The following is a 24,947-nucleotide window of genomic DNA, read 5'->3' on the forward strand; positions in this document are numbered from 1 at the left end:
TGAACTTATATTTGAAAGTAGGATTTGGCTTATAATAATTAATCATGATCAATAATAATTAAGTGGTGTCATATGTATGTACGGCAATCACTCGTTAATCGAGCATGATGACCGTGTCAGTCCCTGTGACACGGTAGCCTTCGCGTGGATTTGTTTAATGTGGATGACCGGTTGTGATTCTGACACCCACACACTTTGGGCATCCGTCTTCTCAAGCGGCACCAATTCGAGGGAGACGTGCTGGTTCTGGTTGGGTAGTGTCATGGTTGTGATAAAATAATGTAGTCCGATAGGCTATTTGAGGCCGTAGCTTTTTGGGCAGTGGGTTGTTATCCACTGTATCTAGGGCACAATATTGGAAGACAGAGCCCATCCCTCTCCTCCCACAGCCTTTTACCTCCCTAACCGTAGTCAGGTGCTCATTTTTACTCCTGCATGGGTGGAGTGCGGAGTGAGGTGTCAAGGCCACAAGGTCCTCTCGATCACGCGTCCAGCCTAGTCACTCTGCCATTCGCATGGCATCATCCTCGTCCACCAGGACCTTTCCGCTCTACGTTACATCGCTCGCGGAAAAGGCCCTGGTAACACGGGATGGCATCCATGGTTTTTGCAGGTCGACCAGACTTGCTCATGAATAATTAATGAGCTAATCCTTATTTGGGACAAACGGCAGTTGTAGCTAATGAATAGTTAATGAGCTAACCCTTATTTGGGACAAACGGCAGTTGTAGCTCATAAATAATTAATGAGCTAGCCGTAACACGTAACCTGATTGGTTGATAGCTTCCCAGCGTTCTTTGCGCGTTTGCTTCCGATGAGTGGAAGCAAATGGGTTTTAACCCCTCTGATTGGCTGAAGCTGTTTTGGAGGCTCGACCTGCAAAAACCATGGATGCCATCCCGTGTTACCAGGGCCTTTTCCGCGAGCGATGTAACGTAGAGCGGAAAGGTCCTGGTGGACGAGGATGCATGGCATCGAGGATTCTATAACCGATGCAAAAAATCTGAAATTGATACATTAAAAGTTACAAACCCAAGAAACAAGGTCTCGTAAAGAGTAATTGAGTATCAAAACTCCTGAGGCTCATGCAGTAGAACAGTCATCACCAGTACCCCTACGCGAGTCTCCAGTCACTGCGAGTGTGTACAAAAGTCAAACATATGAATACGTACCGCATGGTCCTAACTGGGTCAACACGGATGCACCTGTCCCTGTTTCCATGCTAAACCACGCCCACATTTTGATTGACAGGTGGCACCCCTAATTGGCTAAAACGTACACGGTCACATGAACGCAACTTTCCCTGTTTCCGTGATTGACCACGCCCACATGTATTGATTGACAGGTGGCACCCCTGTGCTGCTACCCATAACTTACACAAACATTCCTTTTTAGCGAAACGAAAAGGCTGTTTATTTTACTACATTCATTAAGAACAACGCATTTTACTTTTAAGTCATTTGCTTATAACGCAAAGACGTCATTTGCTTTGAGGCAACTAGTTGCGCATGCTAACTAAGGTAAAGTTAACGTAGTTTTCGTGCTGATTCAATAGTAGGTGTGTAATGATTAACTAAACATGTGGATGCCTTGGCGAATGTGTTACATAAAACATGTGACGCGCGTTACAAAACGAGGTGGTTATCATAAGCCACATCGGCCCCTTACACAATATGTTTTTCGTTTATTCATGCAAAACAGGGGTGTAATCATCAACCAAAAGTGTATAAATTGCCAGTAAAGTCGTTACGCAAGATCATTTTGAGAAGTTACTAGCACGAAAGAGTGTCGTTTGTCCAAAAATGGGGAAATTTCTGGCCGCAGCGTTGCTCCTCTTGGCGCAGTTGTTCTCTGTGAGATGTGTAGAGTTTGTCCCCAACTTAAACCTGCATGGAATCACACAAGACGCTTGGGTAAGTAATCTCATCGGTCTTAACAACAAAGATATCATTATGAGGCGTGGTTAAGAGCTTTTTTGAGCACTACGCGTTCAAACAATGAGATTTGTGGAAAAAGGTTTATGCCAGTAAAACGATTTGCAAAAAACTAACAGTACGGCTCATTTTATTTCATTTTGAAGATCCTTTTCTACTCTCTTTTTTGGGTGTTTTTTTCTGAAACTGTGTAATTGTGCAATGCTTGTAAACTTGCCTGCTCAAATGGACGTGTGACGTAGAATTCCTTATTTCAAAATGCAGGAATACGAAATCGTTTAACAAATCTCATTAGATAATCGCCAACGTGGCTTTTTAAATAGCTTTTTTGACGAGTTTTGTTGCCAACACTTTTACAGGTAGATATGCAAATACCGAGTGACTACCGCGGACAACCAGTTTATCGCGTGGTGTTCGACCTCACCACTCCAGAAGGTAAGGAAATGTAACTGTTAAGTCGTTGTATATTATGAAAATATTCTATACTTAAATTTGTTCTGTCTACATACAGCCAATGCTGCTCAGCTAGGCAAAGGGTAGCAAGTCGAGTTGTAAAGCCCCTGTCACACATTCAGGACCTTTCCATGACTTTGCTCCCGACCACTCCCCAACCAAGGTCAGCCCTGGGTTGGGAGTAGTGTGGAATCTATTCTAGCCTTGTTATTACCACATAACACTATTCTAGCTCCAGTTCGCATCTTTGATCGCATCCAAGCATAATAGACTTTTTTCGACTCTGATTTCCCCAAATGTATTGTCGGCTGCACAGTGCAGACGACTCTTAAGAGCAGCTGTCTGTAAAAACCAAGCAAAATGGGGAAAAAAGTGGCCAAAGTCAAAAAGTGAAATTTTCTTAGATTTTGTGTGGTGGTAGGGCCTTGGCCCAAACCTACAAAAATGGGAAAGTTTTGGGTCGTAGGTTATCGGTTGCCATGGCAACGGCCATTTTTCAACCCACAAATGAACAGAAATTTTGATGTCTCTAACATATGTTATTATCCATATTTAACAGGTAAAATGACGTTAAGTTTTGCTCGAAATGTTTTGCCAGTGAGGTGCAACGATCGTTTAAAGATGACCTGTTTTTATAAAATTTCACAATTGACAAAAATCCAATTTTTGGACGTTTTTCACAAACGACATCACTTGTGATTTTAGCATGGGTCGGGAAAGGTTTCTGTAGGTTATTTTTTTCTATATATACCGATTGATGTTGTTGATGTTACTTGATCTCTTTACCCACAATTGAAGCATTGTCGGGAAGAAATTAAAGATACAAGACTACAAAGTGTTTTTTATACAGACGTGGTTGTATACTGTGTTAGAATGATTTACAAAGTTTAGGTTCTTTGATCGAACTGCAATGCTTGAGACTAGGCGTAACCCTTTTTGATGGCTGATAGCGCAGTACATAACGAGGCTTGGCTACGACTGGTTTTATGTCCATGCCCACCTGTTTACCCCTACTCTTCTCGATAAGCGTGTTGAAACTCTTAAGTAAAGAAAATTAATATAAAACTAATTTCCTAGGAACAACAATTCAAAGCAACGTCCACCGTCAGTACGACGAGTTCAAGACGCTGAACAAGAAGCTGCCGTGGCTGGCGGCTTTGGCGGGGGTGAAGCCACTTCCCGCCGGCGAGACCGCTAACGAGGCCGGCCTGACCGAGTATCTGCAGTCCATCGTCAAGAACAAGGACCTCCGGACGTCTCGACTTATGGACGACTTCCTTGGCATCAACTGGAACTGTTCCGGCGTCGGCTGGTTTAAGGTAATGGACAATGTCAATCACAATTAGCAGTTCAACCAATGGTGGCATTTCAATGAGCGGTTCGACCAATGGGAGAGTGGTTGCATGTGCGTCAAATATTTGCATTTTGCATTTGGTGATTTTCTGTTGTAAGTAGCTAATTGTGGAGAAATAAAGTTACGTTTCTACGTTTTGACGGAGGTGGGCAAGACTGTGGGATCGGTCTTATAGCTTGGCTCCTGCAGGTCATTTTAAAGTTATTCAATTGTTTTTCAATCTACAGGATACGGCGTCCTTCATGACGCTCCTGACGGTCACGAGGTTACCCGACTTCGTCCCGGAGCGTCCCAACATCACCCTTGCCAACGTCCTGTCGGACGAGTACCCCATGGAGTGTTTCCTCTATATGTCGGCCTTCAAGCACAACTATCTGGATAAACAGTCCATCCCGATCTTCATGCACCTCTTCGAAAGTTTCACCGAACAGATGCCGAAATTTGAAGGTATCTAATAGTAATATTTATCATTAGGTAATATTTATTGCCTTTGCCGTAGGCAGAAGGGTGATAGTGCTGGAAATATAACTCTTGATGCCATGGACGGATGTTGGTGATTTTTGGTAGGTAAGTTACTGTTGGAGAGACGAAGGTCAACTTTGAAAATGGGTCTTCTTGTGGGTTCCCACGGTACTACAGTGGGCGTTTTTTATCTAAATTTTGGAGGAGGATAAGTCAAGCAGGGTTTGGTGAGTTTTCATTGTTTTGGGAAGGCAGGAACCTTTGGCGATGTTGAACACAGTTGAATCTAATCCAAATCAGGACCTTATTTACACAATTATGAGGTAAAGTTTAAATTCCCTTTCAACGAGCTATTTTTTTCATCTCAAGACAGTTCGGTTACCCGTTTGACTTATAAAAGTTGATTTCCAAGAGGGCATATGCAGGACAAGACATGTTACATTTAGTCTGGTGGAGACAGATGTGGACGACATTCAGTAGAACAAATAAGATTCAGCATACCATCTAAAACTGTTGAATATTTGCTAAAGATGGCCGCTATTCTTATGTTCCTTTGTGACGTCACAACCACCATGTTGGTCGTTTAAGCCTGGAAGACCCAGCCCTATTTGCATATGTATTGAATGTATTGTACAGTTTTTGTACTTTTGATATTAATTGTCTGGTACGTATGTGTATATTTTGCTATTGTTTCATTTTCAAAATTGTCAGCAAACTCTGCAATTCAGGGCGTTTTTCCCCTACCCATGTACGTTTGCGCTAGGTGATAAACGTGTTTGTACAAAGTTATGATTTCCCGTCTTAGTCACATATACAAATGAAACATTTACATGGCAACATCCATGTTTAACAATCCAATATGGCGGATGGTACTGACGTCATAGCCACGTGAGTTAAAGCACAGTTTACACGTGCACCAATCATAACTTCGCTCTGTGTTCTACCCATAGCCCTGCCCACGGCAAGAGTGCCACGCAATCAGCCAGACCAAGATGTGTGGCCACCTGGCGTGACGTCACCGATAGAGCTGCCCTACCATTACGTCACGGTTCCTGTACATTTCCTTCCTGGAGGGTGAGTTACTTTGAAATTTTCAACCAATCGCCGGTGACAAACCGGTACTGTGTTTCCACGTGACTTTTCAGAGCTGCAATATGCATGATGGTTGCTTAAACTAGCAACGGTTAAACTACATATTTGCATGCGAATAGGGTTATAATTAGAAACGTTACTGTAAGTGTATTTCAGATTCAGAATTTACGTGTTAACTACCTGATTTAAATATCCAACGTGGCGGATGATACAATGTAATACGTCATAGTCACGTGAGTGCAGATACCGAATGCAAAAGAAACTTTTTTGACGACGCCTTAGGAGCAGTGCCGATAGTATGATGCTGTGATTGATGCATAAATTACTCATATGCATTTCCTAGGAAATTGGTTTTGGAAATAAATTATTCAGTCTCTCAGCATTAACAATGTTAACATGTTTCTACATCTTCTCAACATTCCTTAAACCTAAAACGTTACATTTCTTTAGATACGTCAATGGTGGCAATGTGCGTATCTCGTACAACGGAAGGACGAAGTTTAACTTCTTAAAGGAAGACATCTTGAGAAGTTGGTACGGCAGACTGGTCGGCCATCTCAAGCCGAAGACTATACTCGATGTCGGCACCGGTAAGAATAGTCAATTAACCGATCAATAACTGGTTTATGACAAAGTTACTAACTAGTTATGCTTATGGGACAATTCTTTTGATGTAGCCAGATAAAAGTGAATTTCTATCTATGTTTGTCACATTTTGTCTATGCTTTCTTCTCTGTGATCTTTTATTCTATTTATTGGTGTGGCTGTTCAGGACACACAGCCAGGGCTGCCCAACTAGCATGTGGCTATTACAAAGGGCTAGCCCTGCTGATAAAACAAGACAGCACATTGGAATTTTGACATGGACAGCATAACGAGCTATAACAGTAAAATGTCTATCATGGTATCTACATCGGGGAGCAAGGTCAGTGCGTATACAAGGGTTGCTTGCCTAAACAGTCCCAGAGTTTCCTTTTGAATGAGGCAGTCGTGGTGGCGGCGCGAGTGTCAGTAGAGAGGGTGTTCCAGAGTGACGTTGCGCGGTAGAAGAATGTTCTCTTAATCTCCAAGCAGATCCACACCGGGCGCGAAAATCGTAGTATGCTAGCTAGAGAAGGTCCAGTCAGCCAGAGAGGGTCCATAGCCCGCTATTGGACCCTCTCTGGCTGACTGGACCTTCTCTGGCTAGCATACTACGATTTTCGCGCCCGGTGTGGATTTGCTTGGAGATTTTGTTCTCTGGCCTTTGGCGGATTTCTTGACTCTGTTATCATGGTCATTGTATTATTCGTGATGTGTACTTTAGTGAGAACGTTGATTTTTTATGTGTGATGACGGCAATATAGCCAGTAGTACATCACCGACGACGTTTCTGATCTGGTTAATTTTCTTATAGGAAACTGTTTCTCGGCCTTCGTGTTCGGAGAGATGTTCCCGCAGAGCGATGTGATCGGAGTCGACTTGGCGGCGCCCTTCATCCGCTTCTGCCGCCTGTGGAAGAGTCACAGACCCGGCGGTGCACCTAATGTCAAGTTTTACCAGGTACTTTCTTTCGTTTCTTGCTTCTTTTCTTCCTTAATTACCTCCTTCTTTCTTTCCTTCCTTCATTGCTAGCCCCCTTCCATGCTTCCCTCTCTTCTGTCCTTCCTTATTTACTACTTTCATTACCTAACTCCCCACCCTCCTTTCTTTCTTTCTTTCTTTCTTTCTTTCCTTCCTTTCTTCCTTGTAATTCATACTTTGCCTCTTTCCATGATAATCGTACCTTCGATTCCATCCTTCATGCTTTGCTTTCTTCCTTCTTTTCTCCCCCTTCCAATATATCTCTCCCTCCATTCTCCCTATTTGTTTATTCCTATTTCACTAATCCCTTCATTCCTCTTTTACTTACTGATTGTTATCATCAATAGTTTGTTGGTAAAAACTTTTCCAAATCCTATCTTAACCTTTCAAATATGCCGACGTCGGTTGGCGCTTTTAGAAAAAGAGTCCATCATTATGCATGCATATCTGACAGATTAGAATATTGATCCCCTTTTCTTTTGCTTGTCTTTTTTTTAAAATTTAGGATAACGGAGAAAAGCTTCACTTCCCCGACTCGACGTTCGACGTGGTAAATTTCGCCTACGTTCTGCACGAGATGCCGGCGGAGAATGCCCGGCGCGCCCTGCTCGAAGCGCAGCGCGTCCTCAAGCCCGGCGGCACCCTCAACGTCGTCGAACCGCCGTACTTCGACAACCCCGCCGAGCGCCTTCCGTACGTGGAGTTCAACACGTGGGGCCATCACTGGAACACCACGGGCGACCACGGCCCCGAACCGTACATAGAGGAATTCGAGAACACTTTCCAGTTGCCAAACCACATGTCTAACATGGGCCTAAAGAACATTACACATATTCCCATCTCAATTTTCGATGCTATATACATCGCACAGACGCCGTAATGTTTGTTACTGAATGTGGATCAACAGCTTCAACCCAGTAGAGTACTAGTATTGTAGGCAAAAAATATGTAACGTTACATGTAAATATGAGGTCGACATGCTGCTATAATCTTGGAAGTTTGCATTGTTTTGTAACTGTTTTTAAGTATGTTTTCGAATTTCATTGGACTCTTCCCAAGTACTCAGGAAGTTAAGTTACAGCGACAAAACGATGAATTTAAAGGATATTAATATGGCAATATTAGTTTGCTGCAATATGATACATGTTTTATGATAAGTATAAACTTAAGGAAAAACCATGAGACGGGGTAACCTGGAATTCAAGTTAAATTGTGGCCAGGGCCCACACAGGCTAGCTCTTCGGCACCAGGTCTAACATACCCCGAAGTAAATGTTGACTCAGCTACCACAGGAAGGCCCGGGTAGGCTAACTTAGCCAGGCGCGGGGGACAGAAGCTTACAGAGCCGAGGAATCCCGGCCTGACCGGGTTATGAGACGGGCACTTGTTAAGAATTTTGTGTAATCGGTAATATGTCTAAGCCACTTATGTTAGTTACCGAGAAAGCCAAGAATCACGAAATACCAATTTGTCATTACAAACGTTTGAAAAAAAATTAGAAAATTTCTGAAACATTTTTTGCTCAGTTTGAAACAATCTTATGCGTCAACGACTGTTAAGTTACGTTTTATGATATGGAAAACGTATTATATCCATATTGAAGATATCATGACTAGAGGAAATCTAGAACTTGTTGTGTGGTGGTTTCTGATTCTCCATATTTGCAAATGATTTTGCGCCAAAATTGTACAATAGTTAACTTATCCTTCGAAGGGCGATCACGGACGCAACGTTAACCCTTACATCGTGCCCGGCAGCGGGGTTTGAGCCACAGCCCTCTGGATCCGTCGACCTCTGACCGCTTGCACCACATGTACACTACAGGTTGCTCGATAGCGGTTATACGGCTATGAACTACAATAACCTGCTCAACTACTTAACAATCATATGACATTTCAAATCATTTCAAATCTAATTAGTTAACGTTGTAGGGCCATTCTTAGACCCAACATAACATCTAGTTACATAATTCCACAAGGGTTTCTGCCAGCCTGAAAAGATACGTCCAAACAGATCTCCAACCCAACGTCATCCAGTAAAATGCATTCCTGTATATCTAAATTGTGAAGATTCTGTACTAGAGATCTCTCAAACCCACTGTTTCTCAAAGTGACGAATTTATGTAAGCCGGCGGATTAATGTTAGTGGGAGTAACCAACTAGGTAGTATTCCTCACAAACATTTATTGTTTCCCTTCTACGAATTCAAAAATCTAAATTATAGGTCCCAGAGCCCAAGCTACCAACTGGTATGGTATCAATGTAGTTTTTCATCCATTTTATGCCCGCGGAAGGCAACGTGACAATCTTTGCCCTCTATGTTATGAAATGCTATGTTTAATTAATCTTTGGCCGCATAGCCCAATCTAACTGATAACAATATACTACTCTCTGCACGCGGAAAGAACAACGTGACTAACTTTCCCTAGTCTATGTTATGCAATGTTTGCATAATTCTATTGACGTATTCGTAATGCATATGTCCCTTGCAGTATCGCGTTCAAAATATTCTCAATACAAAACTTGCGCCCCGGTTACACATAGCTATACATGGCTCCCGACCACTAGCCAACCAAGGTTGGCGATAGGTCAGGAGTAGCCTGACGAATCGCGCTCCTAGTGTCCAGCCGGTGTCCGTAACCGCCCTTAGTAACCTCCGGCTGAGAGCTTGTGTAAATACAGGCTAGGTCAGGAGTAGTCTGCCCAGTTCATATTTTACTCACAAACACACGTTGACTGCTGCTGATTTACCCCAAACCACCAGCCAGCCCATTCCTGACCTCCCGTCCACAGACGAATGTTTTGCAAATTGGCTGGCGCAGCCGAACACCTTCCAACCGCGCCGAACACCGACTGACCACAAGTACAGCCGGCCCAGCTCCCGACCCACTCCCAACCATAGTTGGGGATCGGTCGGGAGGCCATTTTCGCCTATATGTAACCGGAGCTTTAGTCAAGCAGCTGGATAAGTTTTGGAAACGGATAAACGTCTGAAAGCATATCCGTTACATTTCATAGTGTGACTGTCACCAACACCGGATGCTGTCTGAAACGTTTGAACGTTTCCAAATCTTAGTCGCCATGTTGAGTAACTCTGACCATTTAGAAAATCTATCCAGTTGCTTGAGTAAATTTTGTATTGAATATCTCATGATCTAGATATCTGGCCTTCATCGACAAAAGACAAAATATGATAGCGACTTTTTTGTCTTGCTCAATATTTCAGCATAATAATGCATTAATCTTATGTATTTGTATCCAGTTACTCTGTCCGTATATATGTGACATGGTACCACAACTAGTGTACCAAATGGCACGTGTTTGATGATTTTCCTTGAACTTTGGACTGATAGTTTACATAACCGAACGTACGCGTACTGACAAAGTTAGTTTGCCCAAGGAGGTTCAAAAGAACGTTTTGTAATGCAGTGCCAGTGATCTTTGATCTCGATATTACGTAAGTATGTCATGGCTAGATGCACAGATCCTAAAAACAGCAACTTGAACAACTTAATGAACTATGTCCATAAGGATCCCCAAAAATAGAGCCCGACGACGAATCAAACGAATAATAAAGGGTAATACGAATTCGAATGATCTAACTCGAGATGGTACTAGTACTGTATTCAAAGACGGGTGTGCGTGCCTTTTTCGGTGAGGCCTAGCGAGCTCTTTCAATTCACCTTAAATCGTAGCCGGACCACTCTTGTTGTTGTTGGTAAAATGTTCTTGAATTGTATGTAGCACATTGTTTGTTATCCTGGAGTCATCGTTAAGGACAAATAATTCCTATTGCAAAGTCAAATACCAGATTGCCAGACACAAAAACAACGGAATACTCAAATGAACTCGCGGTCATTCCCAAAACCATTCGCAATATATAAAGAAGTCATTTCCCGTTAAGCGATGTCGCTCTTGAATTCACCTTGAACTGTTGCCGGCCCATCTAAATTTATTGTTGGGCCTTGCCAGCATCCCCCCATGTAAACCCTCTTCATGTTATGTTAGATAACCAAGAAAACCACGTTTCAGGCCGCGTGACATACAACTAATTGGGCCAAGATCAAAGGTCCTTTCTTGCATCATACAACTTATGACCCATACAGCTGAAAAAAAAATGTTTGTTGTTCCCATCAATCAGTTCAAGCGACACGAAGTTCATATTTTGTTTGCAATGTTACTCTACTTACAATGCGCATGCGAAACTTTCAAGCTGTTTCTAAGATTGATTGTGACAACACTAGAAAGCTTTAATTTGATTGTGTAAAAGGCATTGAAAACATTAGAAAGCACTTTGTGACAACACTACAAGGCACTTGATATAATGAGCCCTTCAAATTTTAATTTCTCAAATTAAGTTCAGTGCCATTTTCCCACAAAATCCTTTAGCGGTCACTGAGCTTTGCTACCGTGTTAAGTGTAGTGCCTCGTATCTGGCATACGCAAATATCGTGCTGTTGCCCCACGCGTTATGACCACGTGGGGGAAATGTAACATTCTTTACTTGACAGAGTAACTCAACAAACTGCAACATTTTATACAGCAGTGTAGCAGCGCCATCTATCAAGATCTGGGTGAACTGCGACCAATGTGCCAGACATATAAGGACTGGCTATATGTGCGTATTCTTGTAGGATCAACATGAAATAGCTTATGTATCAATCATGCCTTGAAACACTTTTTAAAGCACAATGGTATCGTCTTTACTTCTACAATAGTTTCAAAACGGAGACTGCGGCACGTATGTTTGTTTGTTTGTTTGTTTGTTACTTCCCGGACCTTGAAAAGTCCCCTAACGAAAAGGAAACCTAGACACTTTTCTGCTAAAAGTATCTTAATTTCAGCCTGAATGCCATCCAAGTATTGAGAAGAAATTTCACTGAACTTCATTGAGTCAGTACGAGGGTAAATTATATTTTATTCTGACAATGCAAGACAGGTCATTTGGAGACTAAAGTAATGCATTGTGTCTCTAGCATAAAAGGGATTTGTATCTCAAAATAAAGATGGCGCCTATGCAGTTAGTATTTGAGTATATATCTAAACAATGAAGAAATGTTTATTGTGTACCATTGAGAAATGTGACAATAACAGCCATTTTCCACTTGAGGCCGTGGCCGCTGAGCAACCGAACATTTGACAGATTGCTCAACAAATTTCCTAGATAAAGAACAATTAATGTTTTTGACATTCTGTTGTGTTTTAAATCATATCTAATACATCTTACATGATACTTGAATTATGAAATCAAGGGTTACAAAAATTTGATTTTGGTTGCTGTACATGTCTAGAAGGGAGTCTTACCAACTGAAGAATCCAATGGGCCCAGTGTGACATTTCAAATTATTAGCTGACAAGGCAGTCTGTCAGGTATACAGTTTCTCAACCTATAGCAGACACAAACATGTTTGTTGAACTCTATTGCTCTAAATGCCCAGTTTGTACCAGTGCATATCTACCAACAAAGTACTGGTTGTGTTCCCCACTCAGTGCTTTCACGGCTCTCCAGTACAGCTGGCCTGCATTCTCAGGTCTCCCACCAGGGTGGGTCCTCTCCAGCTTTATAAGGTCCAGCCACAGATCTGACAATCAAGTTAAGAAGATCTCAAAATTAAACTACCAGAGTGACCTCTTATCTGCAGTTTACGGATGAGATGATAGGCGGAATGGCAAAAACAAAGATCAGGCAGCAAAACATTTCTTATACAATACCATTATATGGTACTTACCATTTCTTATCTTTTAGTTTTACCCACACAATCCTCATTTTCACTCAACTCAAGCATGTTCCTGCCAGACAGTACTCTAACAAGAGCAGATATCATAGATATCACTAGTAAGAGTTTCCAAAAGGACATTGTGTAAAATATATTCTATACAGTTCAAACGTGCACTTATCTACCTAGACCCACATTTAGATTATTTTTCAGTTCCACCAGTCCCTCGGGACACTGGACATCTAAGGAGATGAATTATACAAGTATTACCTGGTTCAGCATCTCCATACTCCCTCAGTGCATATTCATAGCAGTTCCTAATGAGTTTCATCTTAGGCTTCAGCTGGAAAAACAACAATAAAACAATTTATTCTATCTGTGGCCAAATATATAATTTTCTTTCCTACATGGATTCTACAATTTTAACTTTAAATGAAACATTTCTTCTTTGGACAATATAACATTCATATACATGTAGCCTTCCTCGAAAATGTTTTCAAACTTGTACCATTGAAGATCTGAATTCTTCATGTATGCCTGCAGCAGTTTACAATCACCAGCAAGGGATTCTTTGAATGAGCCATGTACGTACCTGTCCACTTTCCAACTCAATGTACTTCCTGAAGACTGGGAGGGGCACAAACTTGGTCTCTGTCAACCTGTTAAATACAGAGAATACATTTATGAAAAATTAAAATTTAAGCTGTAAAATGCAAGTTTGCTACATTGTTTGTATAATTATGTGCTGACCATTCCTGACCACCTACTGGTACAAGTAATTGCATCTATCAAAAAATCCCTTGAAACTGCCACAAACCAAAAGGGACACTGCTACTCTTCTTGATAAGTATGTTGGGTAGTTCTAAATGCAGACGTTTGATGCTTTAGGTGTATGACCCTCATATAAGGGGCCACCGGCTCTATGTCACCATTCAACATGATGCGTGCAATCCCTTACAAATATTCAAGTTAGGGCCAACCCTAAGATCAAACTCTGGCCAACCGATTAAACGAAATTTGATATAGAGGCCCAAGCAGTGGGGTTGGGTTATAATTACTGCTTGCGCCACGCTGAGATGCATTCATACACTTGAAACATTCTAAATACACAATGATTCCTTCTCCCTGCTGCCTAACTCTCTAACCAATAGGGAATTGGGTGCCAAATGGCTACTCCAGTGTGCTAAACGTTAAACAACAAATTGTAGAATGACCATTTCAAAAAAATTTAATATGACAAGTGATATGCACTAGTAGGGAGACAGTTCTGAATTCAGTTAGAAACTGGAACAAACCATTTGTAGACAGTCCTCGTCTTCTTGATGCCCCCACTGACCACAGCCCACCGGACATACCACTCCTGTATGGGGGTGGACCACTTCTTCACACTCAGAATGGCTTTCTGTGGTGCAATGAACAATACAATACATATCTACATTTCCCTATGGTAAAGAGATAACATGTATAAATACAATATTTGATCAAATATAGTTACTGTAGTATCACTACATGCAATTCTTAATGAAATGAAATTATCTATAGGGAAAGTGGAAAAGTAGTGGGAAATTTACTAAAACCTGTATGGCTAAGATGTGTAATATCTTCTGGCAATGTCAACTATAAAACTAGTTGCAGCAGTGATCAACTATTAACAAGTTCTCTTCAAACTACATGTAATTACCTGAAATAGCTCTTCTACATGCTCCTCTTTGTTACTGATGGCCCATTCTATCCTAAAGGTCCAGAGGGAAAGGGAGTCCTGTACAGACAAAAGGAAAACATCTTTTACAATATTCAAACCAAGTAGTACTAGTTCTTGAAAAATGGTGATATCCTACACTTATGTATGAAAAATTACAATATTCAAGTCATAACTAAACACCTGGGCCCTACATGGCCAAGAACCGCTAGACATAGAAAATCTTGGAGTCTGACAAGGGAGGGGTTCCTCCGAAGGAGTGATAACACCCTGGAATGATGATAACAAACAGGTTGAAGTTTATTTCACAAAACAAGACCTTCAACTCGAGACAGAGGCGAACATTGCTTAAGACCCACCTTGCACTTGACCTTGGCAATGGCCTTCTGGAACACGTGGTTGATCTGGTTAGCCCCGCCGGCTGCCAGCAGTTTGAGTCTCTGTGCCCACAGATCCGAGGACTGGGGGAACTTGTCTGTAGCTGAGGCCGACACATCTGTAGCTTCCTCCAACTTTCCCAACTGTTCTAATAAATCAACCTAGAAGTGGTAGAAAACAGTTGATGCACATGATGTAGTGATTGACACATTTCTATCACCAACTACTGGGAAAACTTGTCTGTAGCTGAGGCCGACACATCTGTAGCTTTCTCTAACTTTCCCAACTGTTCTAGTACATCAACCTGGGAGTTGATGAACATGTTGTAGTGATTGACACATTTCTATCACTGACTACTGAGCAAACTTGTCTGTAGCTTTCTCCAACTTTCCTAACTGTTCTTACACTAGTAAATCAGCCTAGGAGTGGAAGATACTAGGTGATCTAGCAAGGATTGACACACCTATGTATCACTGAAGTTTGCTCAATTTTTTTTTTTTCATACAAGTGGAAGCACTACAAGAAGATGATAATAATCTCCAAGCGGATCTTCAGCGCAAACTTGTTTGTGACCGTTTCTGACTGGACCCCAAGATCTGACCGCTAGGCCCCCAGCTGTCAGAAAATGTCTAAATCAAAAGAAGGTCACCATCTTTCCATCCCAACTTCTACTTGGGCAGTAGATCAAAGTATATGGATCACAATAGATGAAAAGGAAGAAATTTTAAGATGGTGTGAGAACTGTTACATTCAACTACAACAAGCTGTAGGTACAGTTATGCCTCAGGATATTTCTAAGCTTAGACTAATCATAGTCTTATCGAAATTTTTCTACTGTGACTTCCGGTATTGTCATTTACAACATATAGCAGAGCACTATGAATTCTATAATGTAAAATTATACAGTGTAACAGACTGTCTTTGGACATTTAACACTGACCACAAGTTGTATGCTAGAGTATGCCTAATTCTTCCCTAGAAATATTGTCCCACTTACCCATGTACCATACATGTGTTCTGATACATTATCCTCTTCTTGTGCTGATGATAGGATGTTCAGTAGTCTACTGGACACCTAAGAAAAAAAAAGAATGTAAGAAAAAAAATAGCGTAAGAAAAAAAAAATTGTTGTTGGATCATGATTTCTAAACAGGCATGTATGTAGGAGCAAACTAGCTTGTTATTTTCGAAACCAAAAGAAAAAGTAGATGTTGTTTCTGTGTACGATAATTATATCAATCACTAATATTAGCATATTGACTCAAAAAGATCATTACATAATTCTCATAATTTGAAACAAATGTTTGTCAATGCCTGTACCACATATATATAAATGGTTTTATTCGCAAATTCATACAGAGCTAAAACAACATTGCAGCCTAATGATACAAAGTAAAAAGGCTGAATTACGCAGTTTCAGGGAATACACAACTGTACAAAATATCATCAATATTTACAAACCTAACCAAAACTGAACAACAAGGATATGTAGAAACGGTAGTAGGGTGATTACACAATAGGTATAAGTTACAATACGCTGTTCAGGAGTTTTGACAAGTACGGAATGGCACTGTTCCTGTACCTGTCAGATCTTATAAAGGGTATGCTAAGCTGGAAACCCCCTTTTAAGTCCATATTGTGAACTTTATTGCGGGTGGGGGGTAGCCAGGGTCGAAACGTTGGTGAATTCATCAGAGATTTTGCAAACTTAAGACAGAGTGATTCCCTTCTTGCTTTTAAAGTGCAGAGGTTAAAAGTTGAAAGTGCGTCAGCATAGGAAGTATAATTATTGCCAAGTATGATTCTGAGGGCACGTTTTTGAATGCGTTCAAGTTGGTGGGATTGTAGAGTGGTTAGACCTGCGTGCCATACTGGGACTGCATATTCTATGACTGGTCGGACATATAGTAAATAAATTTCGCAAAGATCTTCAGTGCAGACACCAGAGCGTTTTAGCTTTTTAAGCCAGAAAAGGCGCGAGCTTGCTTTTTTTATGATTGTTGTGACATGTTTTCCCCATTTCATGTCGGCAGAAATCCAAACACCCAAAATACAGGCATCCTCAGTGTACTGAATGGCTTTGCCATTCAGTAACATTACAGGGGAAGGGGTAGGATCCTTCATGAAAGTGATACAAATTAATTTACACTTATCTTCATTCAATGACATACAATTTTGTGATGACCATGTGTCCAGTTGGTTAATTGCTGTCTGCATAGAAGATTGTTCACTGAAAAGTCTACTTTCTTTTACCGTTAGATCATCTACATACTTCCATCTGTTAAGAAAAAATTGCATCGCATCATTTACATATACTAAAAAGAGGACAGGCCCTAATTTTGTACCTTGTGGAACTCCTGATGCAATTTTCTCCCAAAACGATGTTACACCTCGGTACCGAACACACTGTGTAGGGTCATTAAGAAAACTACAAATCCATGGTAAGATTGAAGTGCGTACACCACAAGTCAACAGTTTACGGATTAGTAGAGTATGATCGATTCTATCGTACGCCTTGCTAAAATCAGTTAACAGAACAGTCTGAACAGTTTTGGGGGTTTCAGCGTCACGAAGAATAGAGTCGATCAAATTTATCAAGTAGTGAACTGATGAGCGCCCCTTTCTGCTGCCATATTGGTTGGGGTCCAAAACTTTGTCTATGTCTTGAAGAACCCATTTAGTAATAAAGGATTCGAACGTTTTTATAAAGACAGACGTAAGTGATATAGGTCGTAGATTTTCTACTGATGCTGGGCTTTTCTTTGGAATTGGAGAAATAACAGCCTCCTTCCATTGTTTGGGGACACGCCCCTCCTCCAAAGAGCAATTGAAAAGATGGGCAAGAATGTCACTTAATTCAACAGCAAACGTTTTGAAGATTTTGGGGGAAATGTTATCCGGACCACAACTTTTCCTGGCATCAAGGCGTTTCAGAATTTCATAAACTTCATACGAATGAATATGTGGCGGTTTTGAAGGAGAAGGCAGGTAAGACGGCAACGATTCGAAATCAAGACATGCATGGAAGTTGGTTCACAATGTCTGAAAAGTGGCGATTGATCGCAGCAGCGATCTCTTTGTCAGTTAGAGGTGAACTGCTGGGAACAGACACTGATACATTACGGCGGACATTAAGAATGTTTCGTATAGACATGTGCCATCTTGCTGGATTCTCCTTCTTTAAAACATGTATCTTATGAACATAATGTCTTTTCCTTGCCTTCGTACACAATCGGTTCACACGGTTCCTTAGCTTTCTATATAATATCATATTACGGGAATGAAAAGCTTGTTGTCTTCTCTTGATAAGAGATTTAATTTGAGGGGTAACCCATTCTTTGTCTGAATTGTGCTTAACAACAGATTTCATAGGAAAATGGAGGTCTATTCTCCTTTGAAGAGTTTGATAGAAAGTATTAACTTTACTCTGGATATCGTGGGCATCAAAAACTTCTGTCCACGGGTGTGACGAAATCCATTGTCCAAAAGAGCGGACCTCGGAATCTTTAAAAGGGCGAAATTGTGACCTAGTTTTAGTATTAATAGGTATATGATCATGGGGAGACCATATTATTATGATCACTCATTGCCAAAATACCGTACCAACCTGGTCCATGAATGACTCTGATGCTGTTTCCTGTAATTTCTCAGTCAGGAAGTCACAATACTGAGACCACATTTTCACTGCAGAGGAAAAAAAGAAAAAAAAAAAAAAAAAGAAGTTATTTTCACACCAAACACCACAAACTACATCGTTTAACATCTTGTTGGTCAAAAAAGATAAAGAAATAAAGTCTGTTGTTTATTACAGACAAGCTTGTTACTGTATACCAAAGCTTATTTACAACTAGGTAATTGGCTACCTTTTTTTAACTACAAATTGCGTTAGAAATTGATGTTTCATTTACAAAATAATCTGAGAGATACATATTAAGGATTTACCTGTGTTTACTTTCTGTACAGCTTGGTCATAGACTTTGCAGGCTTTGTCAACTAGGTTCAGCACAGCAAGCTCTGGAAAATACATATACCATGAAACACAAGACCATCGATCATTTTGAAATGAAATTCTGCATAACAAATTCGAAGCTCAAGATAAAAGCAGAGAACAAGGGAGAAACTTGAATCTTATAACATCATATCAAAAAGGTAGATTCTGTCAGAGGATCTGGAATGATTGTAATTCCCACCATGGTTCAGTCCCCACTTCTGTGCCTCCTCAATTGCAGTTTGTTCTCCTTGCATTTCTCTCTGAGCTAGAGCACTCCATGTCAACTCATGCTCCGCAAACTTGTCCTGTAAACTGTCAACAACAACAGGAGTCAACAAAAACAACTTTTCTACTTATTCTTCAAATAATGTTATCTTGACAGAAACTAATCTACTTACTCATTGTATATGAGATCTTGATGCTCATTGCAATTGGTGAAGTCAAACTTCTGACAGACAGGAACGAAGGACAAGATGAACTCTATGTCATCTAAAGGAAGAAAAAAAGTTATGAGTCAAAAATGTTGAATCTACAAAATTGATACAGATCATTAATATACAGAATATCATCTAGTACTACAAACTTATGTGGCACAATGGCTTGAAAAACTTTACATAAAAATATTGAGAAATCTTAGGAAGAAAGTAAGAAAGAAAGCACCCCCTTGTATCTCTTGAAAGAACTGCAGCAGCTGCATTTTACTTGAGATAAGGATATAATGTATACCACTTATTATATTTTTGTCTACATGTGTACTACATGTGCATCTAAGTGTCAATGAAAAAAGTGATTTTAATCATTTTTAAAATGTTATGTTTTGCCATTATTGCTGTATTTACTATGTATAAAAAGTTGAAATTGTCCAAGTAGCAAGTGAAAAGTTGTACAAAACTTAGTAGATCTAACACTAGTACTGATGAGATATGAATCTGTTATGAACCTGTTATAGCTTCAGTTGCCTTCTTGTACACTATGATGGCAGCCTGTCCTTGGAACAAGGCATCTGGGATGTCTTCTGAACCCTGAAATCAAGTCAAATGAATCAAGTTAAAGCTATTTAATTTACATGTACCACAATTGACCTTGAAGTCTGTGTTGTATCAATTCATTGAGTACAACTGCAAGCAAGTAGTATCATACTATTCACTGTGGCCATTATAAATTACAGCTGTAACTTTTTTAACTTGCTACGTTATTACTACTTTTATCAATTTAAAAAAAAAAAAAAGATCTTGAAAAAAGATGGCTAACATTAAAATTGCCTTCCATCAAAACCTATGCCCCCCCTTCCCTTACTGGGACTTAAATTTTAATACCATCTTTAAGACGAATCCCTCTCTATCAATCTCAAGAAGAAATTCTCAGGTGTTAAACAATGTTCTGGCCCTCTTTTTCTGCAAGGATTTCATTGAAAAGTAAAGCAAACTTAAGAAACCAGTCAATTTCACAAACCTCGGGTCTGGAGAATTCACTGCTGATGATGTTCCATCTGATTCTGACCTGTTATGTAAAATAGAATTTATTAAATGTAGATTCAGAAAAAAAGTTTAATCACAATACTGCACACACATTAAAACATATATCAAGTAGATTTTGATACAGTCTCATAGGTTTGACGTTACAAAAATTGTGCAAGAACTGCATTGGAACTGCATTGGACACTGTAAAACAGGGAAATATTCCTGGGGATTTAATTTCATGATACTTTATTGATAGGGAGAAAATGTAGTGGTTTTAAGGTTGCTGTTGAAACTGCCATGCATGCATGCAGGATTTTACTGTTACCTCGAAAAACGGGAACACAGCAAACATTTCCCATTCTACATTATATTCTGCACTTTTTACATGACTTTGTATAGTATGAAAGGCACTATGTAGTAAAGATGGAAATAAAATTATGTATCGTCATGTATTTTCCAACTCTGAAGACATAACAAGCTTACCTTTTCTGTGTGAAGCAGTTCCATCCTGAAATACTGAAAATAAAATGTCATCACAAGAATGCTCTTGAAAAAAAAGTTGTTGTTTAAAAGTGTTTGGAAGGCTAACTCTCACTATACTTCTTCTTAGAGCATTGATGCAATATTGATTGCAAAAAGGAGTTCCAACAAGCAGACGATTAAACTTAAAGATTCTTGTCTTGTAATCTTGAGGTCTAACTTAAGCTCCATGTATTAGGCAATCACAAAAACTAGAATGTAATTCTATTTAAACTTCACTGACAAAGATGTATGTAGTACATTATACTAGTATGATTTTTTAATATTTTTTTTTTTATGATATCTTAAACATGATATGATTTTTTTTTTTTTTATGATATCTTAAACATGATATCTTTTTTTTAATGATATCTTAAACAATTTTATATTCAAGTTCAAGAGACAATACACTGTGTCATCGAGCAATGAACATAAACTTACTTCCAGCCAGAGTTGTTTAGACTCAGGGTGAGTTCGGAGGGCCCTCTGTAGCAGACTGCGAGCGTTGTCTGCTGACAAATTCTCCTCTAGTTCCCACTTTGCAGCCATGATCCACAAGCCTAGCAAATAAACATGAACAGTTATTGTTCAAATATATCAGTAACTTGCTGTGTTTTGTTTGTTTGCTTTTGTTTGTTTGCTTGTCTTAAAAATATTTGGCTTTTTACAAGTTCAGCCCCACATATTGATAACTAGTCTGTGTCTAACTTGAGATAAGACAGCTGCAACTTGTGTACAACAAATCATTGACTCTAAACACACAACGTGATTGGTAGGTAACAACAGGGTTTGAAATTGATTAAGGTGTTGAACAGACTAACTAGCCAATCAGATTATAATTAGCTATCAGGTGTTCTGGTTGCAGCTAATGATTAACCAATGGTAAAGGTGCTGGAAAGACATCTGACCTGGTTTATTGGTGTGCATGGACAGCAGACTGGCAAACATCTTGGACAGCTGGATTCGCTTATTCTAAGGAGTAAAAACAAAGATTTTGCATCAGAATCCTCTTATATTATCATGTGCACACAAAATGAATATAAGATATCAAAATTTTCTGTTAAACATATCTGTGACAAAATCTAATGCTGTGTTGAGAAAAAAAGAACTTAAAGTCCTTTAAAAGAAAAGAAAGTAAATTCTATGGATGACATCCTCTGCAGACTTCAAATCTAATTATGCAAGAGCATGAAAAAGAAACAAGGTGGGAAAAAACTCCAACATTTCCAATTTAAAGACCATAAAGATTGTGAAAAGAATTGAAGCAGTAAAAATCAAAACACGGTATCACAACCATCCTTTCAGTCTTTTATAACTATAATAAACCAAAGTCAATCGGCACAGAATGGTTCGCGAGTCAAATTTAAAATGTAGCAATGCGCTCTACAGGGCATTCTACAAAGAACTGATAGAAGTTTACGACATATTTGGCTATTTTCTGTTTGTTGACCGTCATTTCGGAGGGTAACAAATTCCCCCCCCCCCCCAAAAAAAAAAATAATGAGAAAGTAAATGTGTGCGCGGCGCTGATGTCATCCACAAAATCTACATGCCATGGCCTTACCCATTTCTTGCAGAACTCGATATGTGACATCCACATCTTCAGATCTTCCTAAAAAAGAGAAGCACACAAATTTGGCACTCAGTAAATAATACACCAATAGAACTAATAACAAAAACAACAAAAGGAAAAAAAACCCAGAAAATTTCCAAGTACATAAAAGACTTACTGGCCATTTCCTGATAGCTCTCTGAAACACAAAATATGGAAATCATTCAAAGAACATAAATCATGGTGATATTAGCAATAAAATCTTTTTGTACAATTCCTTGTGATCAACTACTAATGTTATGACTAATAGCAATAACTGATAAAAGTGACCAAAGCAAGCATATTGTTTTTATTAATTACAATAGAAATAGGACAGATTGAACCCACCTTGAACAGATAATGGATCCTTCCAACAATGGCATATTCTATTTCCTCCTTCTTGAAGAAATATCCAATTTTCTGGAATAATGAAAGACAGATTTGATGTTGTAAAAATGTTATGGAAATACATGTTATTGTAAAACTATAAATTAGTGTGTAGAAAGAAGAAGTCACTGTGCATGTTTGTGTTAGTCTTAACAACCGCCACATTGTAAATAGACTCTGAGATAATTAATCAATATGAAATTAGTTTTATAAAACCATGAGTTCTAAGAACCTGCTTACGTGCAACCTAAGCAAACGCATCAATGAAAGCGATAATCATGATTTCATGCAAGTCAGATTACATGATGTAGCTCAATGGACTTAGTAAACAGATGAGCTAGGCAGTCTTCTACAGGTCATGACAGAGAACACAGACACTATATACAGTATTTACAGGTTAATTGTACTGGGAAAATTCTCCTCGCTCTTTTCGACTGTACAAGTACAAGTGGACCACAGCTTAACGTCCTGTCCTAAGGACTGCAACCCTTTCCAGTAGCATGCAAGTCGGGTGAGCGACAACAGCCGGGTTTCCAACTCATCTTGAGCCAGAGGCATGGTCACTAAGTAACCATATGCCACTTGACTCAAATATTATGCAGAGTACGTATACCCACCTTTAGTTCCTTTGGTATGCATATTTCACCATGTATTGATGCTAAAATATATTGTTCTTACCTCTCGTCTATGGTGTATAAGAGACAGTGTGTTGATCTCATACTGGATGTAGCGGAGAAAGTCTTCTTTCTTTTTGGTCCTCCTCACTAGTCTGTACTCGTGGTCTGTTCTTTTCTTGATGATGGCTCTGTGATGGTAGAATAAGCCAGTTCAATTTGTTTGAATGTCTAGAGACTCTCTAGACATGTCCAGGGCAGGGGTGTCAGGTACTAGTAGCATCCTTGGCAGACTTCTTGGAGCGCATTTATATTTTTAGGTGCTGATTCGCAATTTTCAACATGGGCTACTAGTAAGGTTCTCTAAATCTCTAATACCGGCAGAGGGAATTTCCCAGCTGCACCAGTGCTACAAGAAGTCTGCAAAGGAGGCTAGGTGTCAGGGTCCTTCAATTTTGACAGTAGTATCCATAATTCATCAAATGCCATTCACCACTCTCACACTTCCCAAAATACACTTCCTGGGTCCCAAGATGGCTGCCTAGGAACTGGATAAAGAAAAACGGGCCTGGATTTTACAACAGTTTCTCTCAGCGTGCAAGACAAAGGAGGAAACAGCTAAAACCTTGAGTAGGAGGACGGTAAAACATAGGAACTATTGAGATGTCCGGCAAATATAGTACTAGTAGGGGTGTGAATTTGACAAGCTTTGTGGGCAAAATTTCTGGGCAACTGGCCAACAGGTCGCTGTTGCTGTTAGTTGGTTTTGCCCGATGACGTCTTAGATCACGATCCGTCTGCAACCTTCGTTCTTTGTGTGAGAACGTGATTAAACCCTGTCCTGTGCACGGTTCCGAACCAAACTGCCATCTCTGAGTTGTGTTGTGTTCTACTCGGTGAGAACCGATTGCCTGTGCCCACGGGCCATCATGTTTTGTTGTTTCCCACGCTGAGAGAAACTAGTGTAAAATCCAGGCCCGTTTTCCTTTATCCGGTTCCTCACTGGCGGGGCAGCCATCTTGGAACCCAGGAGGTGTATTTAGGGAAGTGTGAAAGTGGTGAATCACTCTGACATATGGTATCCTGATAGTTTTCGTTTTAAACTCCAATGCATGATACTGCTATGAAATAGTTTGTTAAGCTTTTTATACCAGTTGTATTCTTCACAGAAGCATACCTAATCCTACAAAGTTCAATCACACAGTTTAAACCGCAAACCAGCTTATTCGTTACAAACTTTCTTCTGTGATTTCACTCCAACCTTCTAACGTTACTTGTTTAAAAAAATCTTGCTAGTTAAAAATGTATACCAGAAAAAAATTATATGAAGTATCCTATGACCAACCCCTCCCCCTCCAACCTCAACCAACCACACATTATATATATGCAACTGGAAAATATAACCTACTTAATTTCGTGTTTGTCGAAGACGCCAACCCGTTCTAACTGCTCCAGCTCTGGTAGCATTTTCTCTATATTCTGCTGAACAAACTCCGCCATCCTGACACTTTTAAAGCGGCGACGTTACGACAAAAACTAGATATTAGTTATGGCAGAAAAATATCACTCTCCAGATGCACGTGTGTGCATCTCTCTAACTTAGTCTAAGTGACCTGGGGTCAAATAGCACTCTCGTTCCCATTCCTGCTTGAATATTTGTGTGCAAAATGATTTCCGGAAATTGAATTTACAATTTTTCTCGTAGTCTCTACTAATTGCATTAAAAAATGTTAA

At 39.9% G+C, this 24,947-nt stretch overlaps 2 protein-coding genes across 2 annotated transcripts; one reads left to right on the top strand and one right to left on the bottom strand.

Annotated features, from left to right (window-relative positions):
- Positions 1-1,401: 1,401 nt before the first annotated feature.
- On the top strand, positions 1,402-7,888 carry LOC136440945 (uncharacterized). The gene is made up of 8 exons (XM_066437146.1): positions 1,402-1,913; positions 2,294-2,369; positions 3,465-3,706; positions 3,969-4,188; positions 5,154-5,277; positions 5,746-5,885; positions 6,692-6,837; positions 7,364-7,888. The coding sequence occupies exons 1-8, from the start codon at positions 1,803-1,805 to the stop codon at positions 7,736-7,738; spliced, it is 1,434 nt and encodes a 477-aa protein (XP_066293243.1). The 5' UTR covers positions 1,402-1,802; the 3' UTR covers positions 7,739-7,888.
- A 3,454-nt stretch (positions 7,889-11,342) lies between these two features.
- On the bottom strand, positions 11,343-24,805 carry LOC136439960 (U3 small nucleolar RNA-associated protein 6 homolog). Its single transcript, XM_066435657.1, has 21 exons — positions 24,622-24,805; positions 23,278-23,404; positions 22,561-22,632; positions 22,352-22,372; positions 22,186-22,233; positions 21,530-21,593; positions 21,063-21,181; positions 20,586-20,618; positions 20,095-20,142; positions 19,583-19,664; positions 19,041-19,131; positions 18,842-18,954; positions 18,594-18,665; positions 18,259-18,335; positions 15,649-15,726; positions 14,633-14,812; positions 14,256-14,333; positions 13,870-13,976; positions 13,167-13,233; positions 12,845-12,917; positions 11,343-12,439 (listed from the first exon to the last, which is right to left on the bottom strand). The coding sequence occupies exons 1-21, from the start codon at positions 24,711-24,713 to the stop codon at positions 12,276-12,278; spliced, it is 1,806 nt and encodes a 601-aa protein (XP_066291754.1). The 5' UTR covers positions 24,714-24,805; the 3' UTR covers positions 11,343-12,275.
- Between the last annotated feature and the right edge of the window lie 142 nt (positions 24,806-24,947).

The sequence above is a fragment of the Branchiostoma lanceolatum genome, chromosome 8 (genome assembly GCF_035083965.1).
Source record: "Branchiostoma lanceolatum isolate klBraLanc5 chromosome 8, klBraLanc5.hap2, whole genome shotgun sequence".
Taxonomy (NCBI): domain Eukaryota; kingdom Metazoa; phylum Chordata; class Leptocardii; order Amphioxiformes; family Branchiostomatidae; genus Branchiostoma; species Branchiostoma lanceolatum.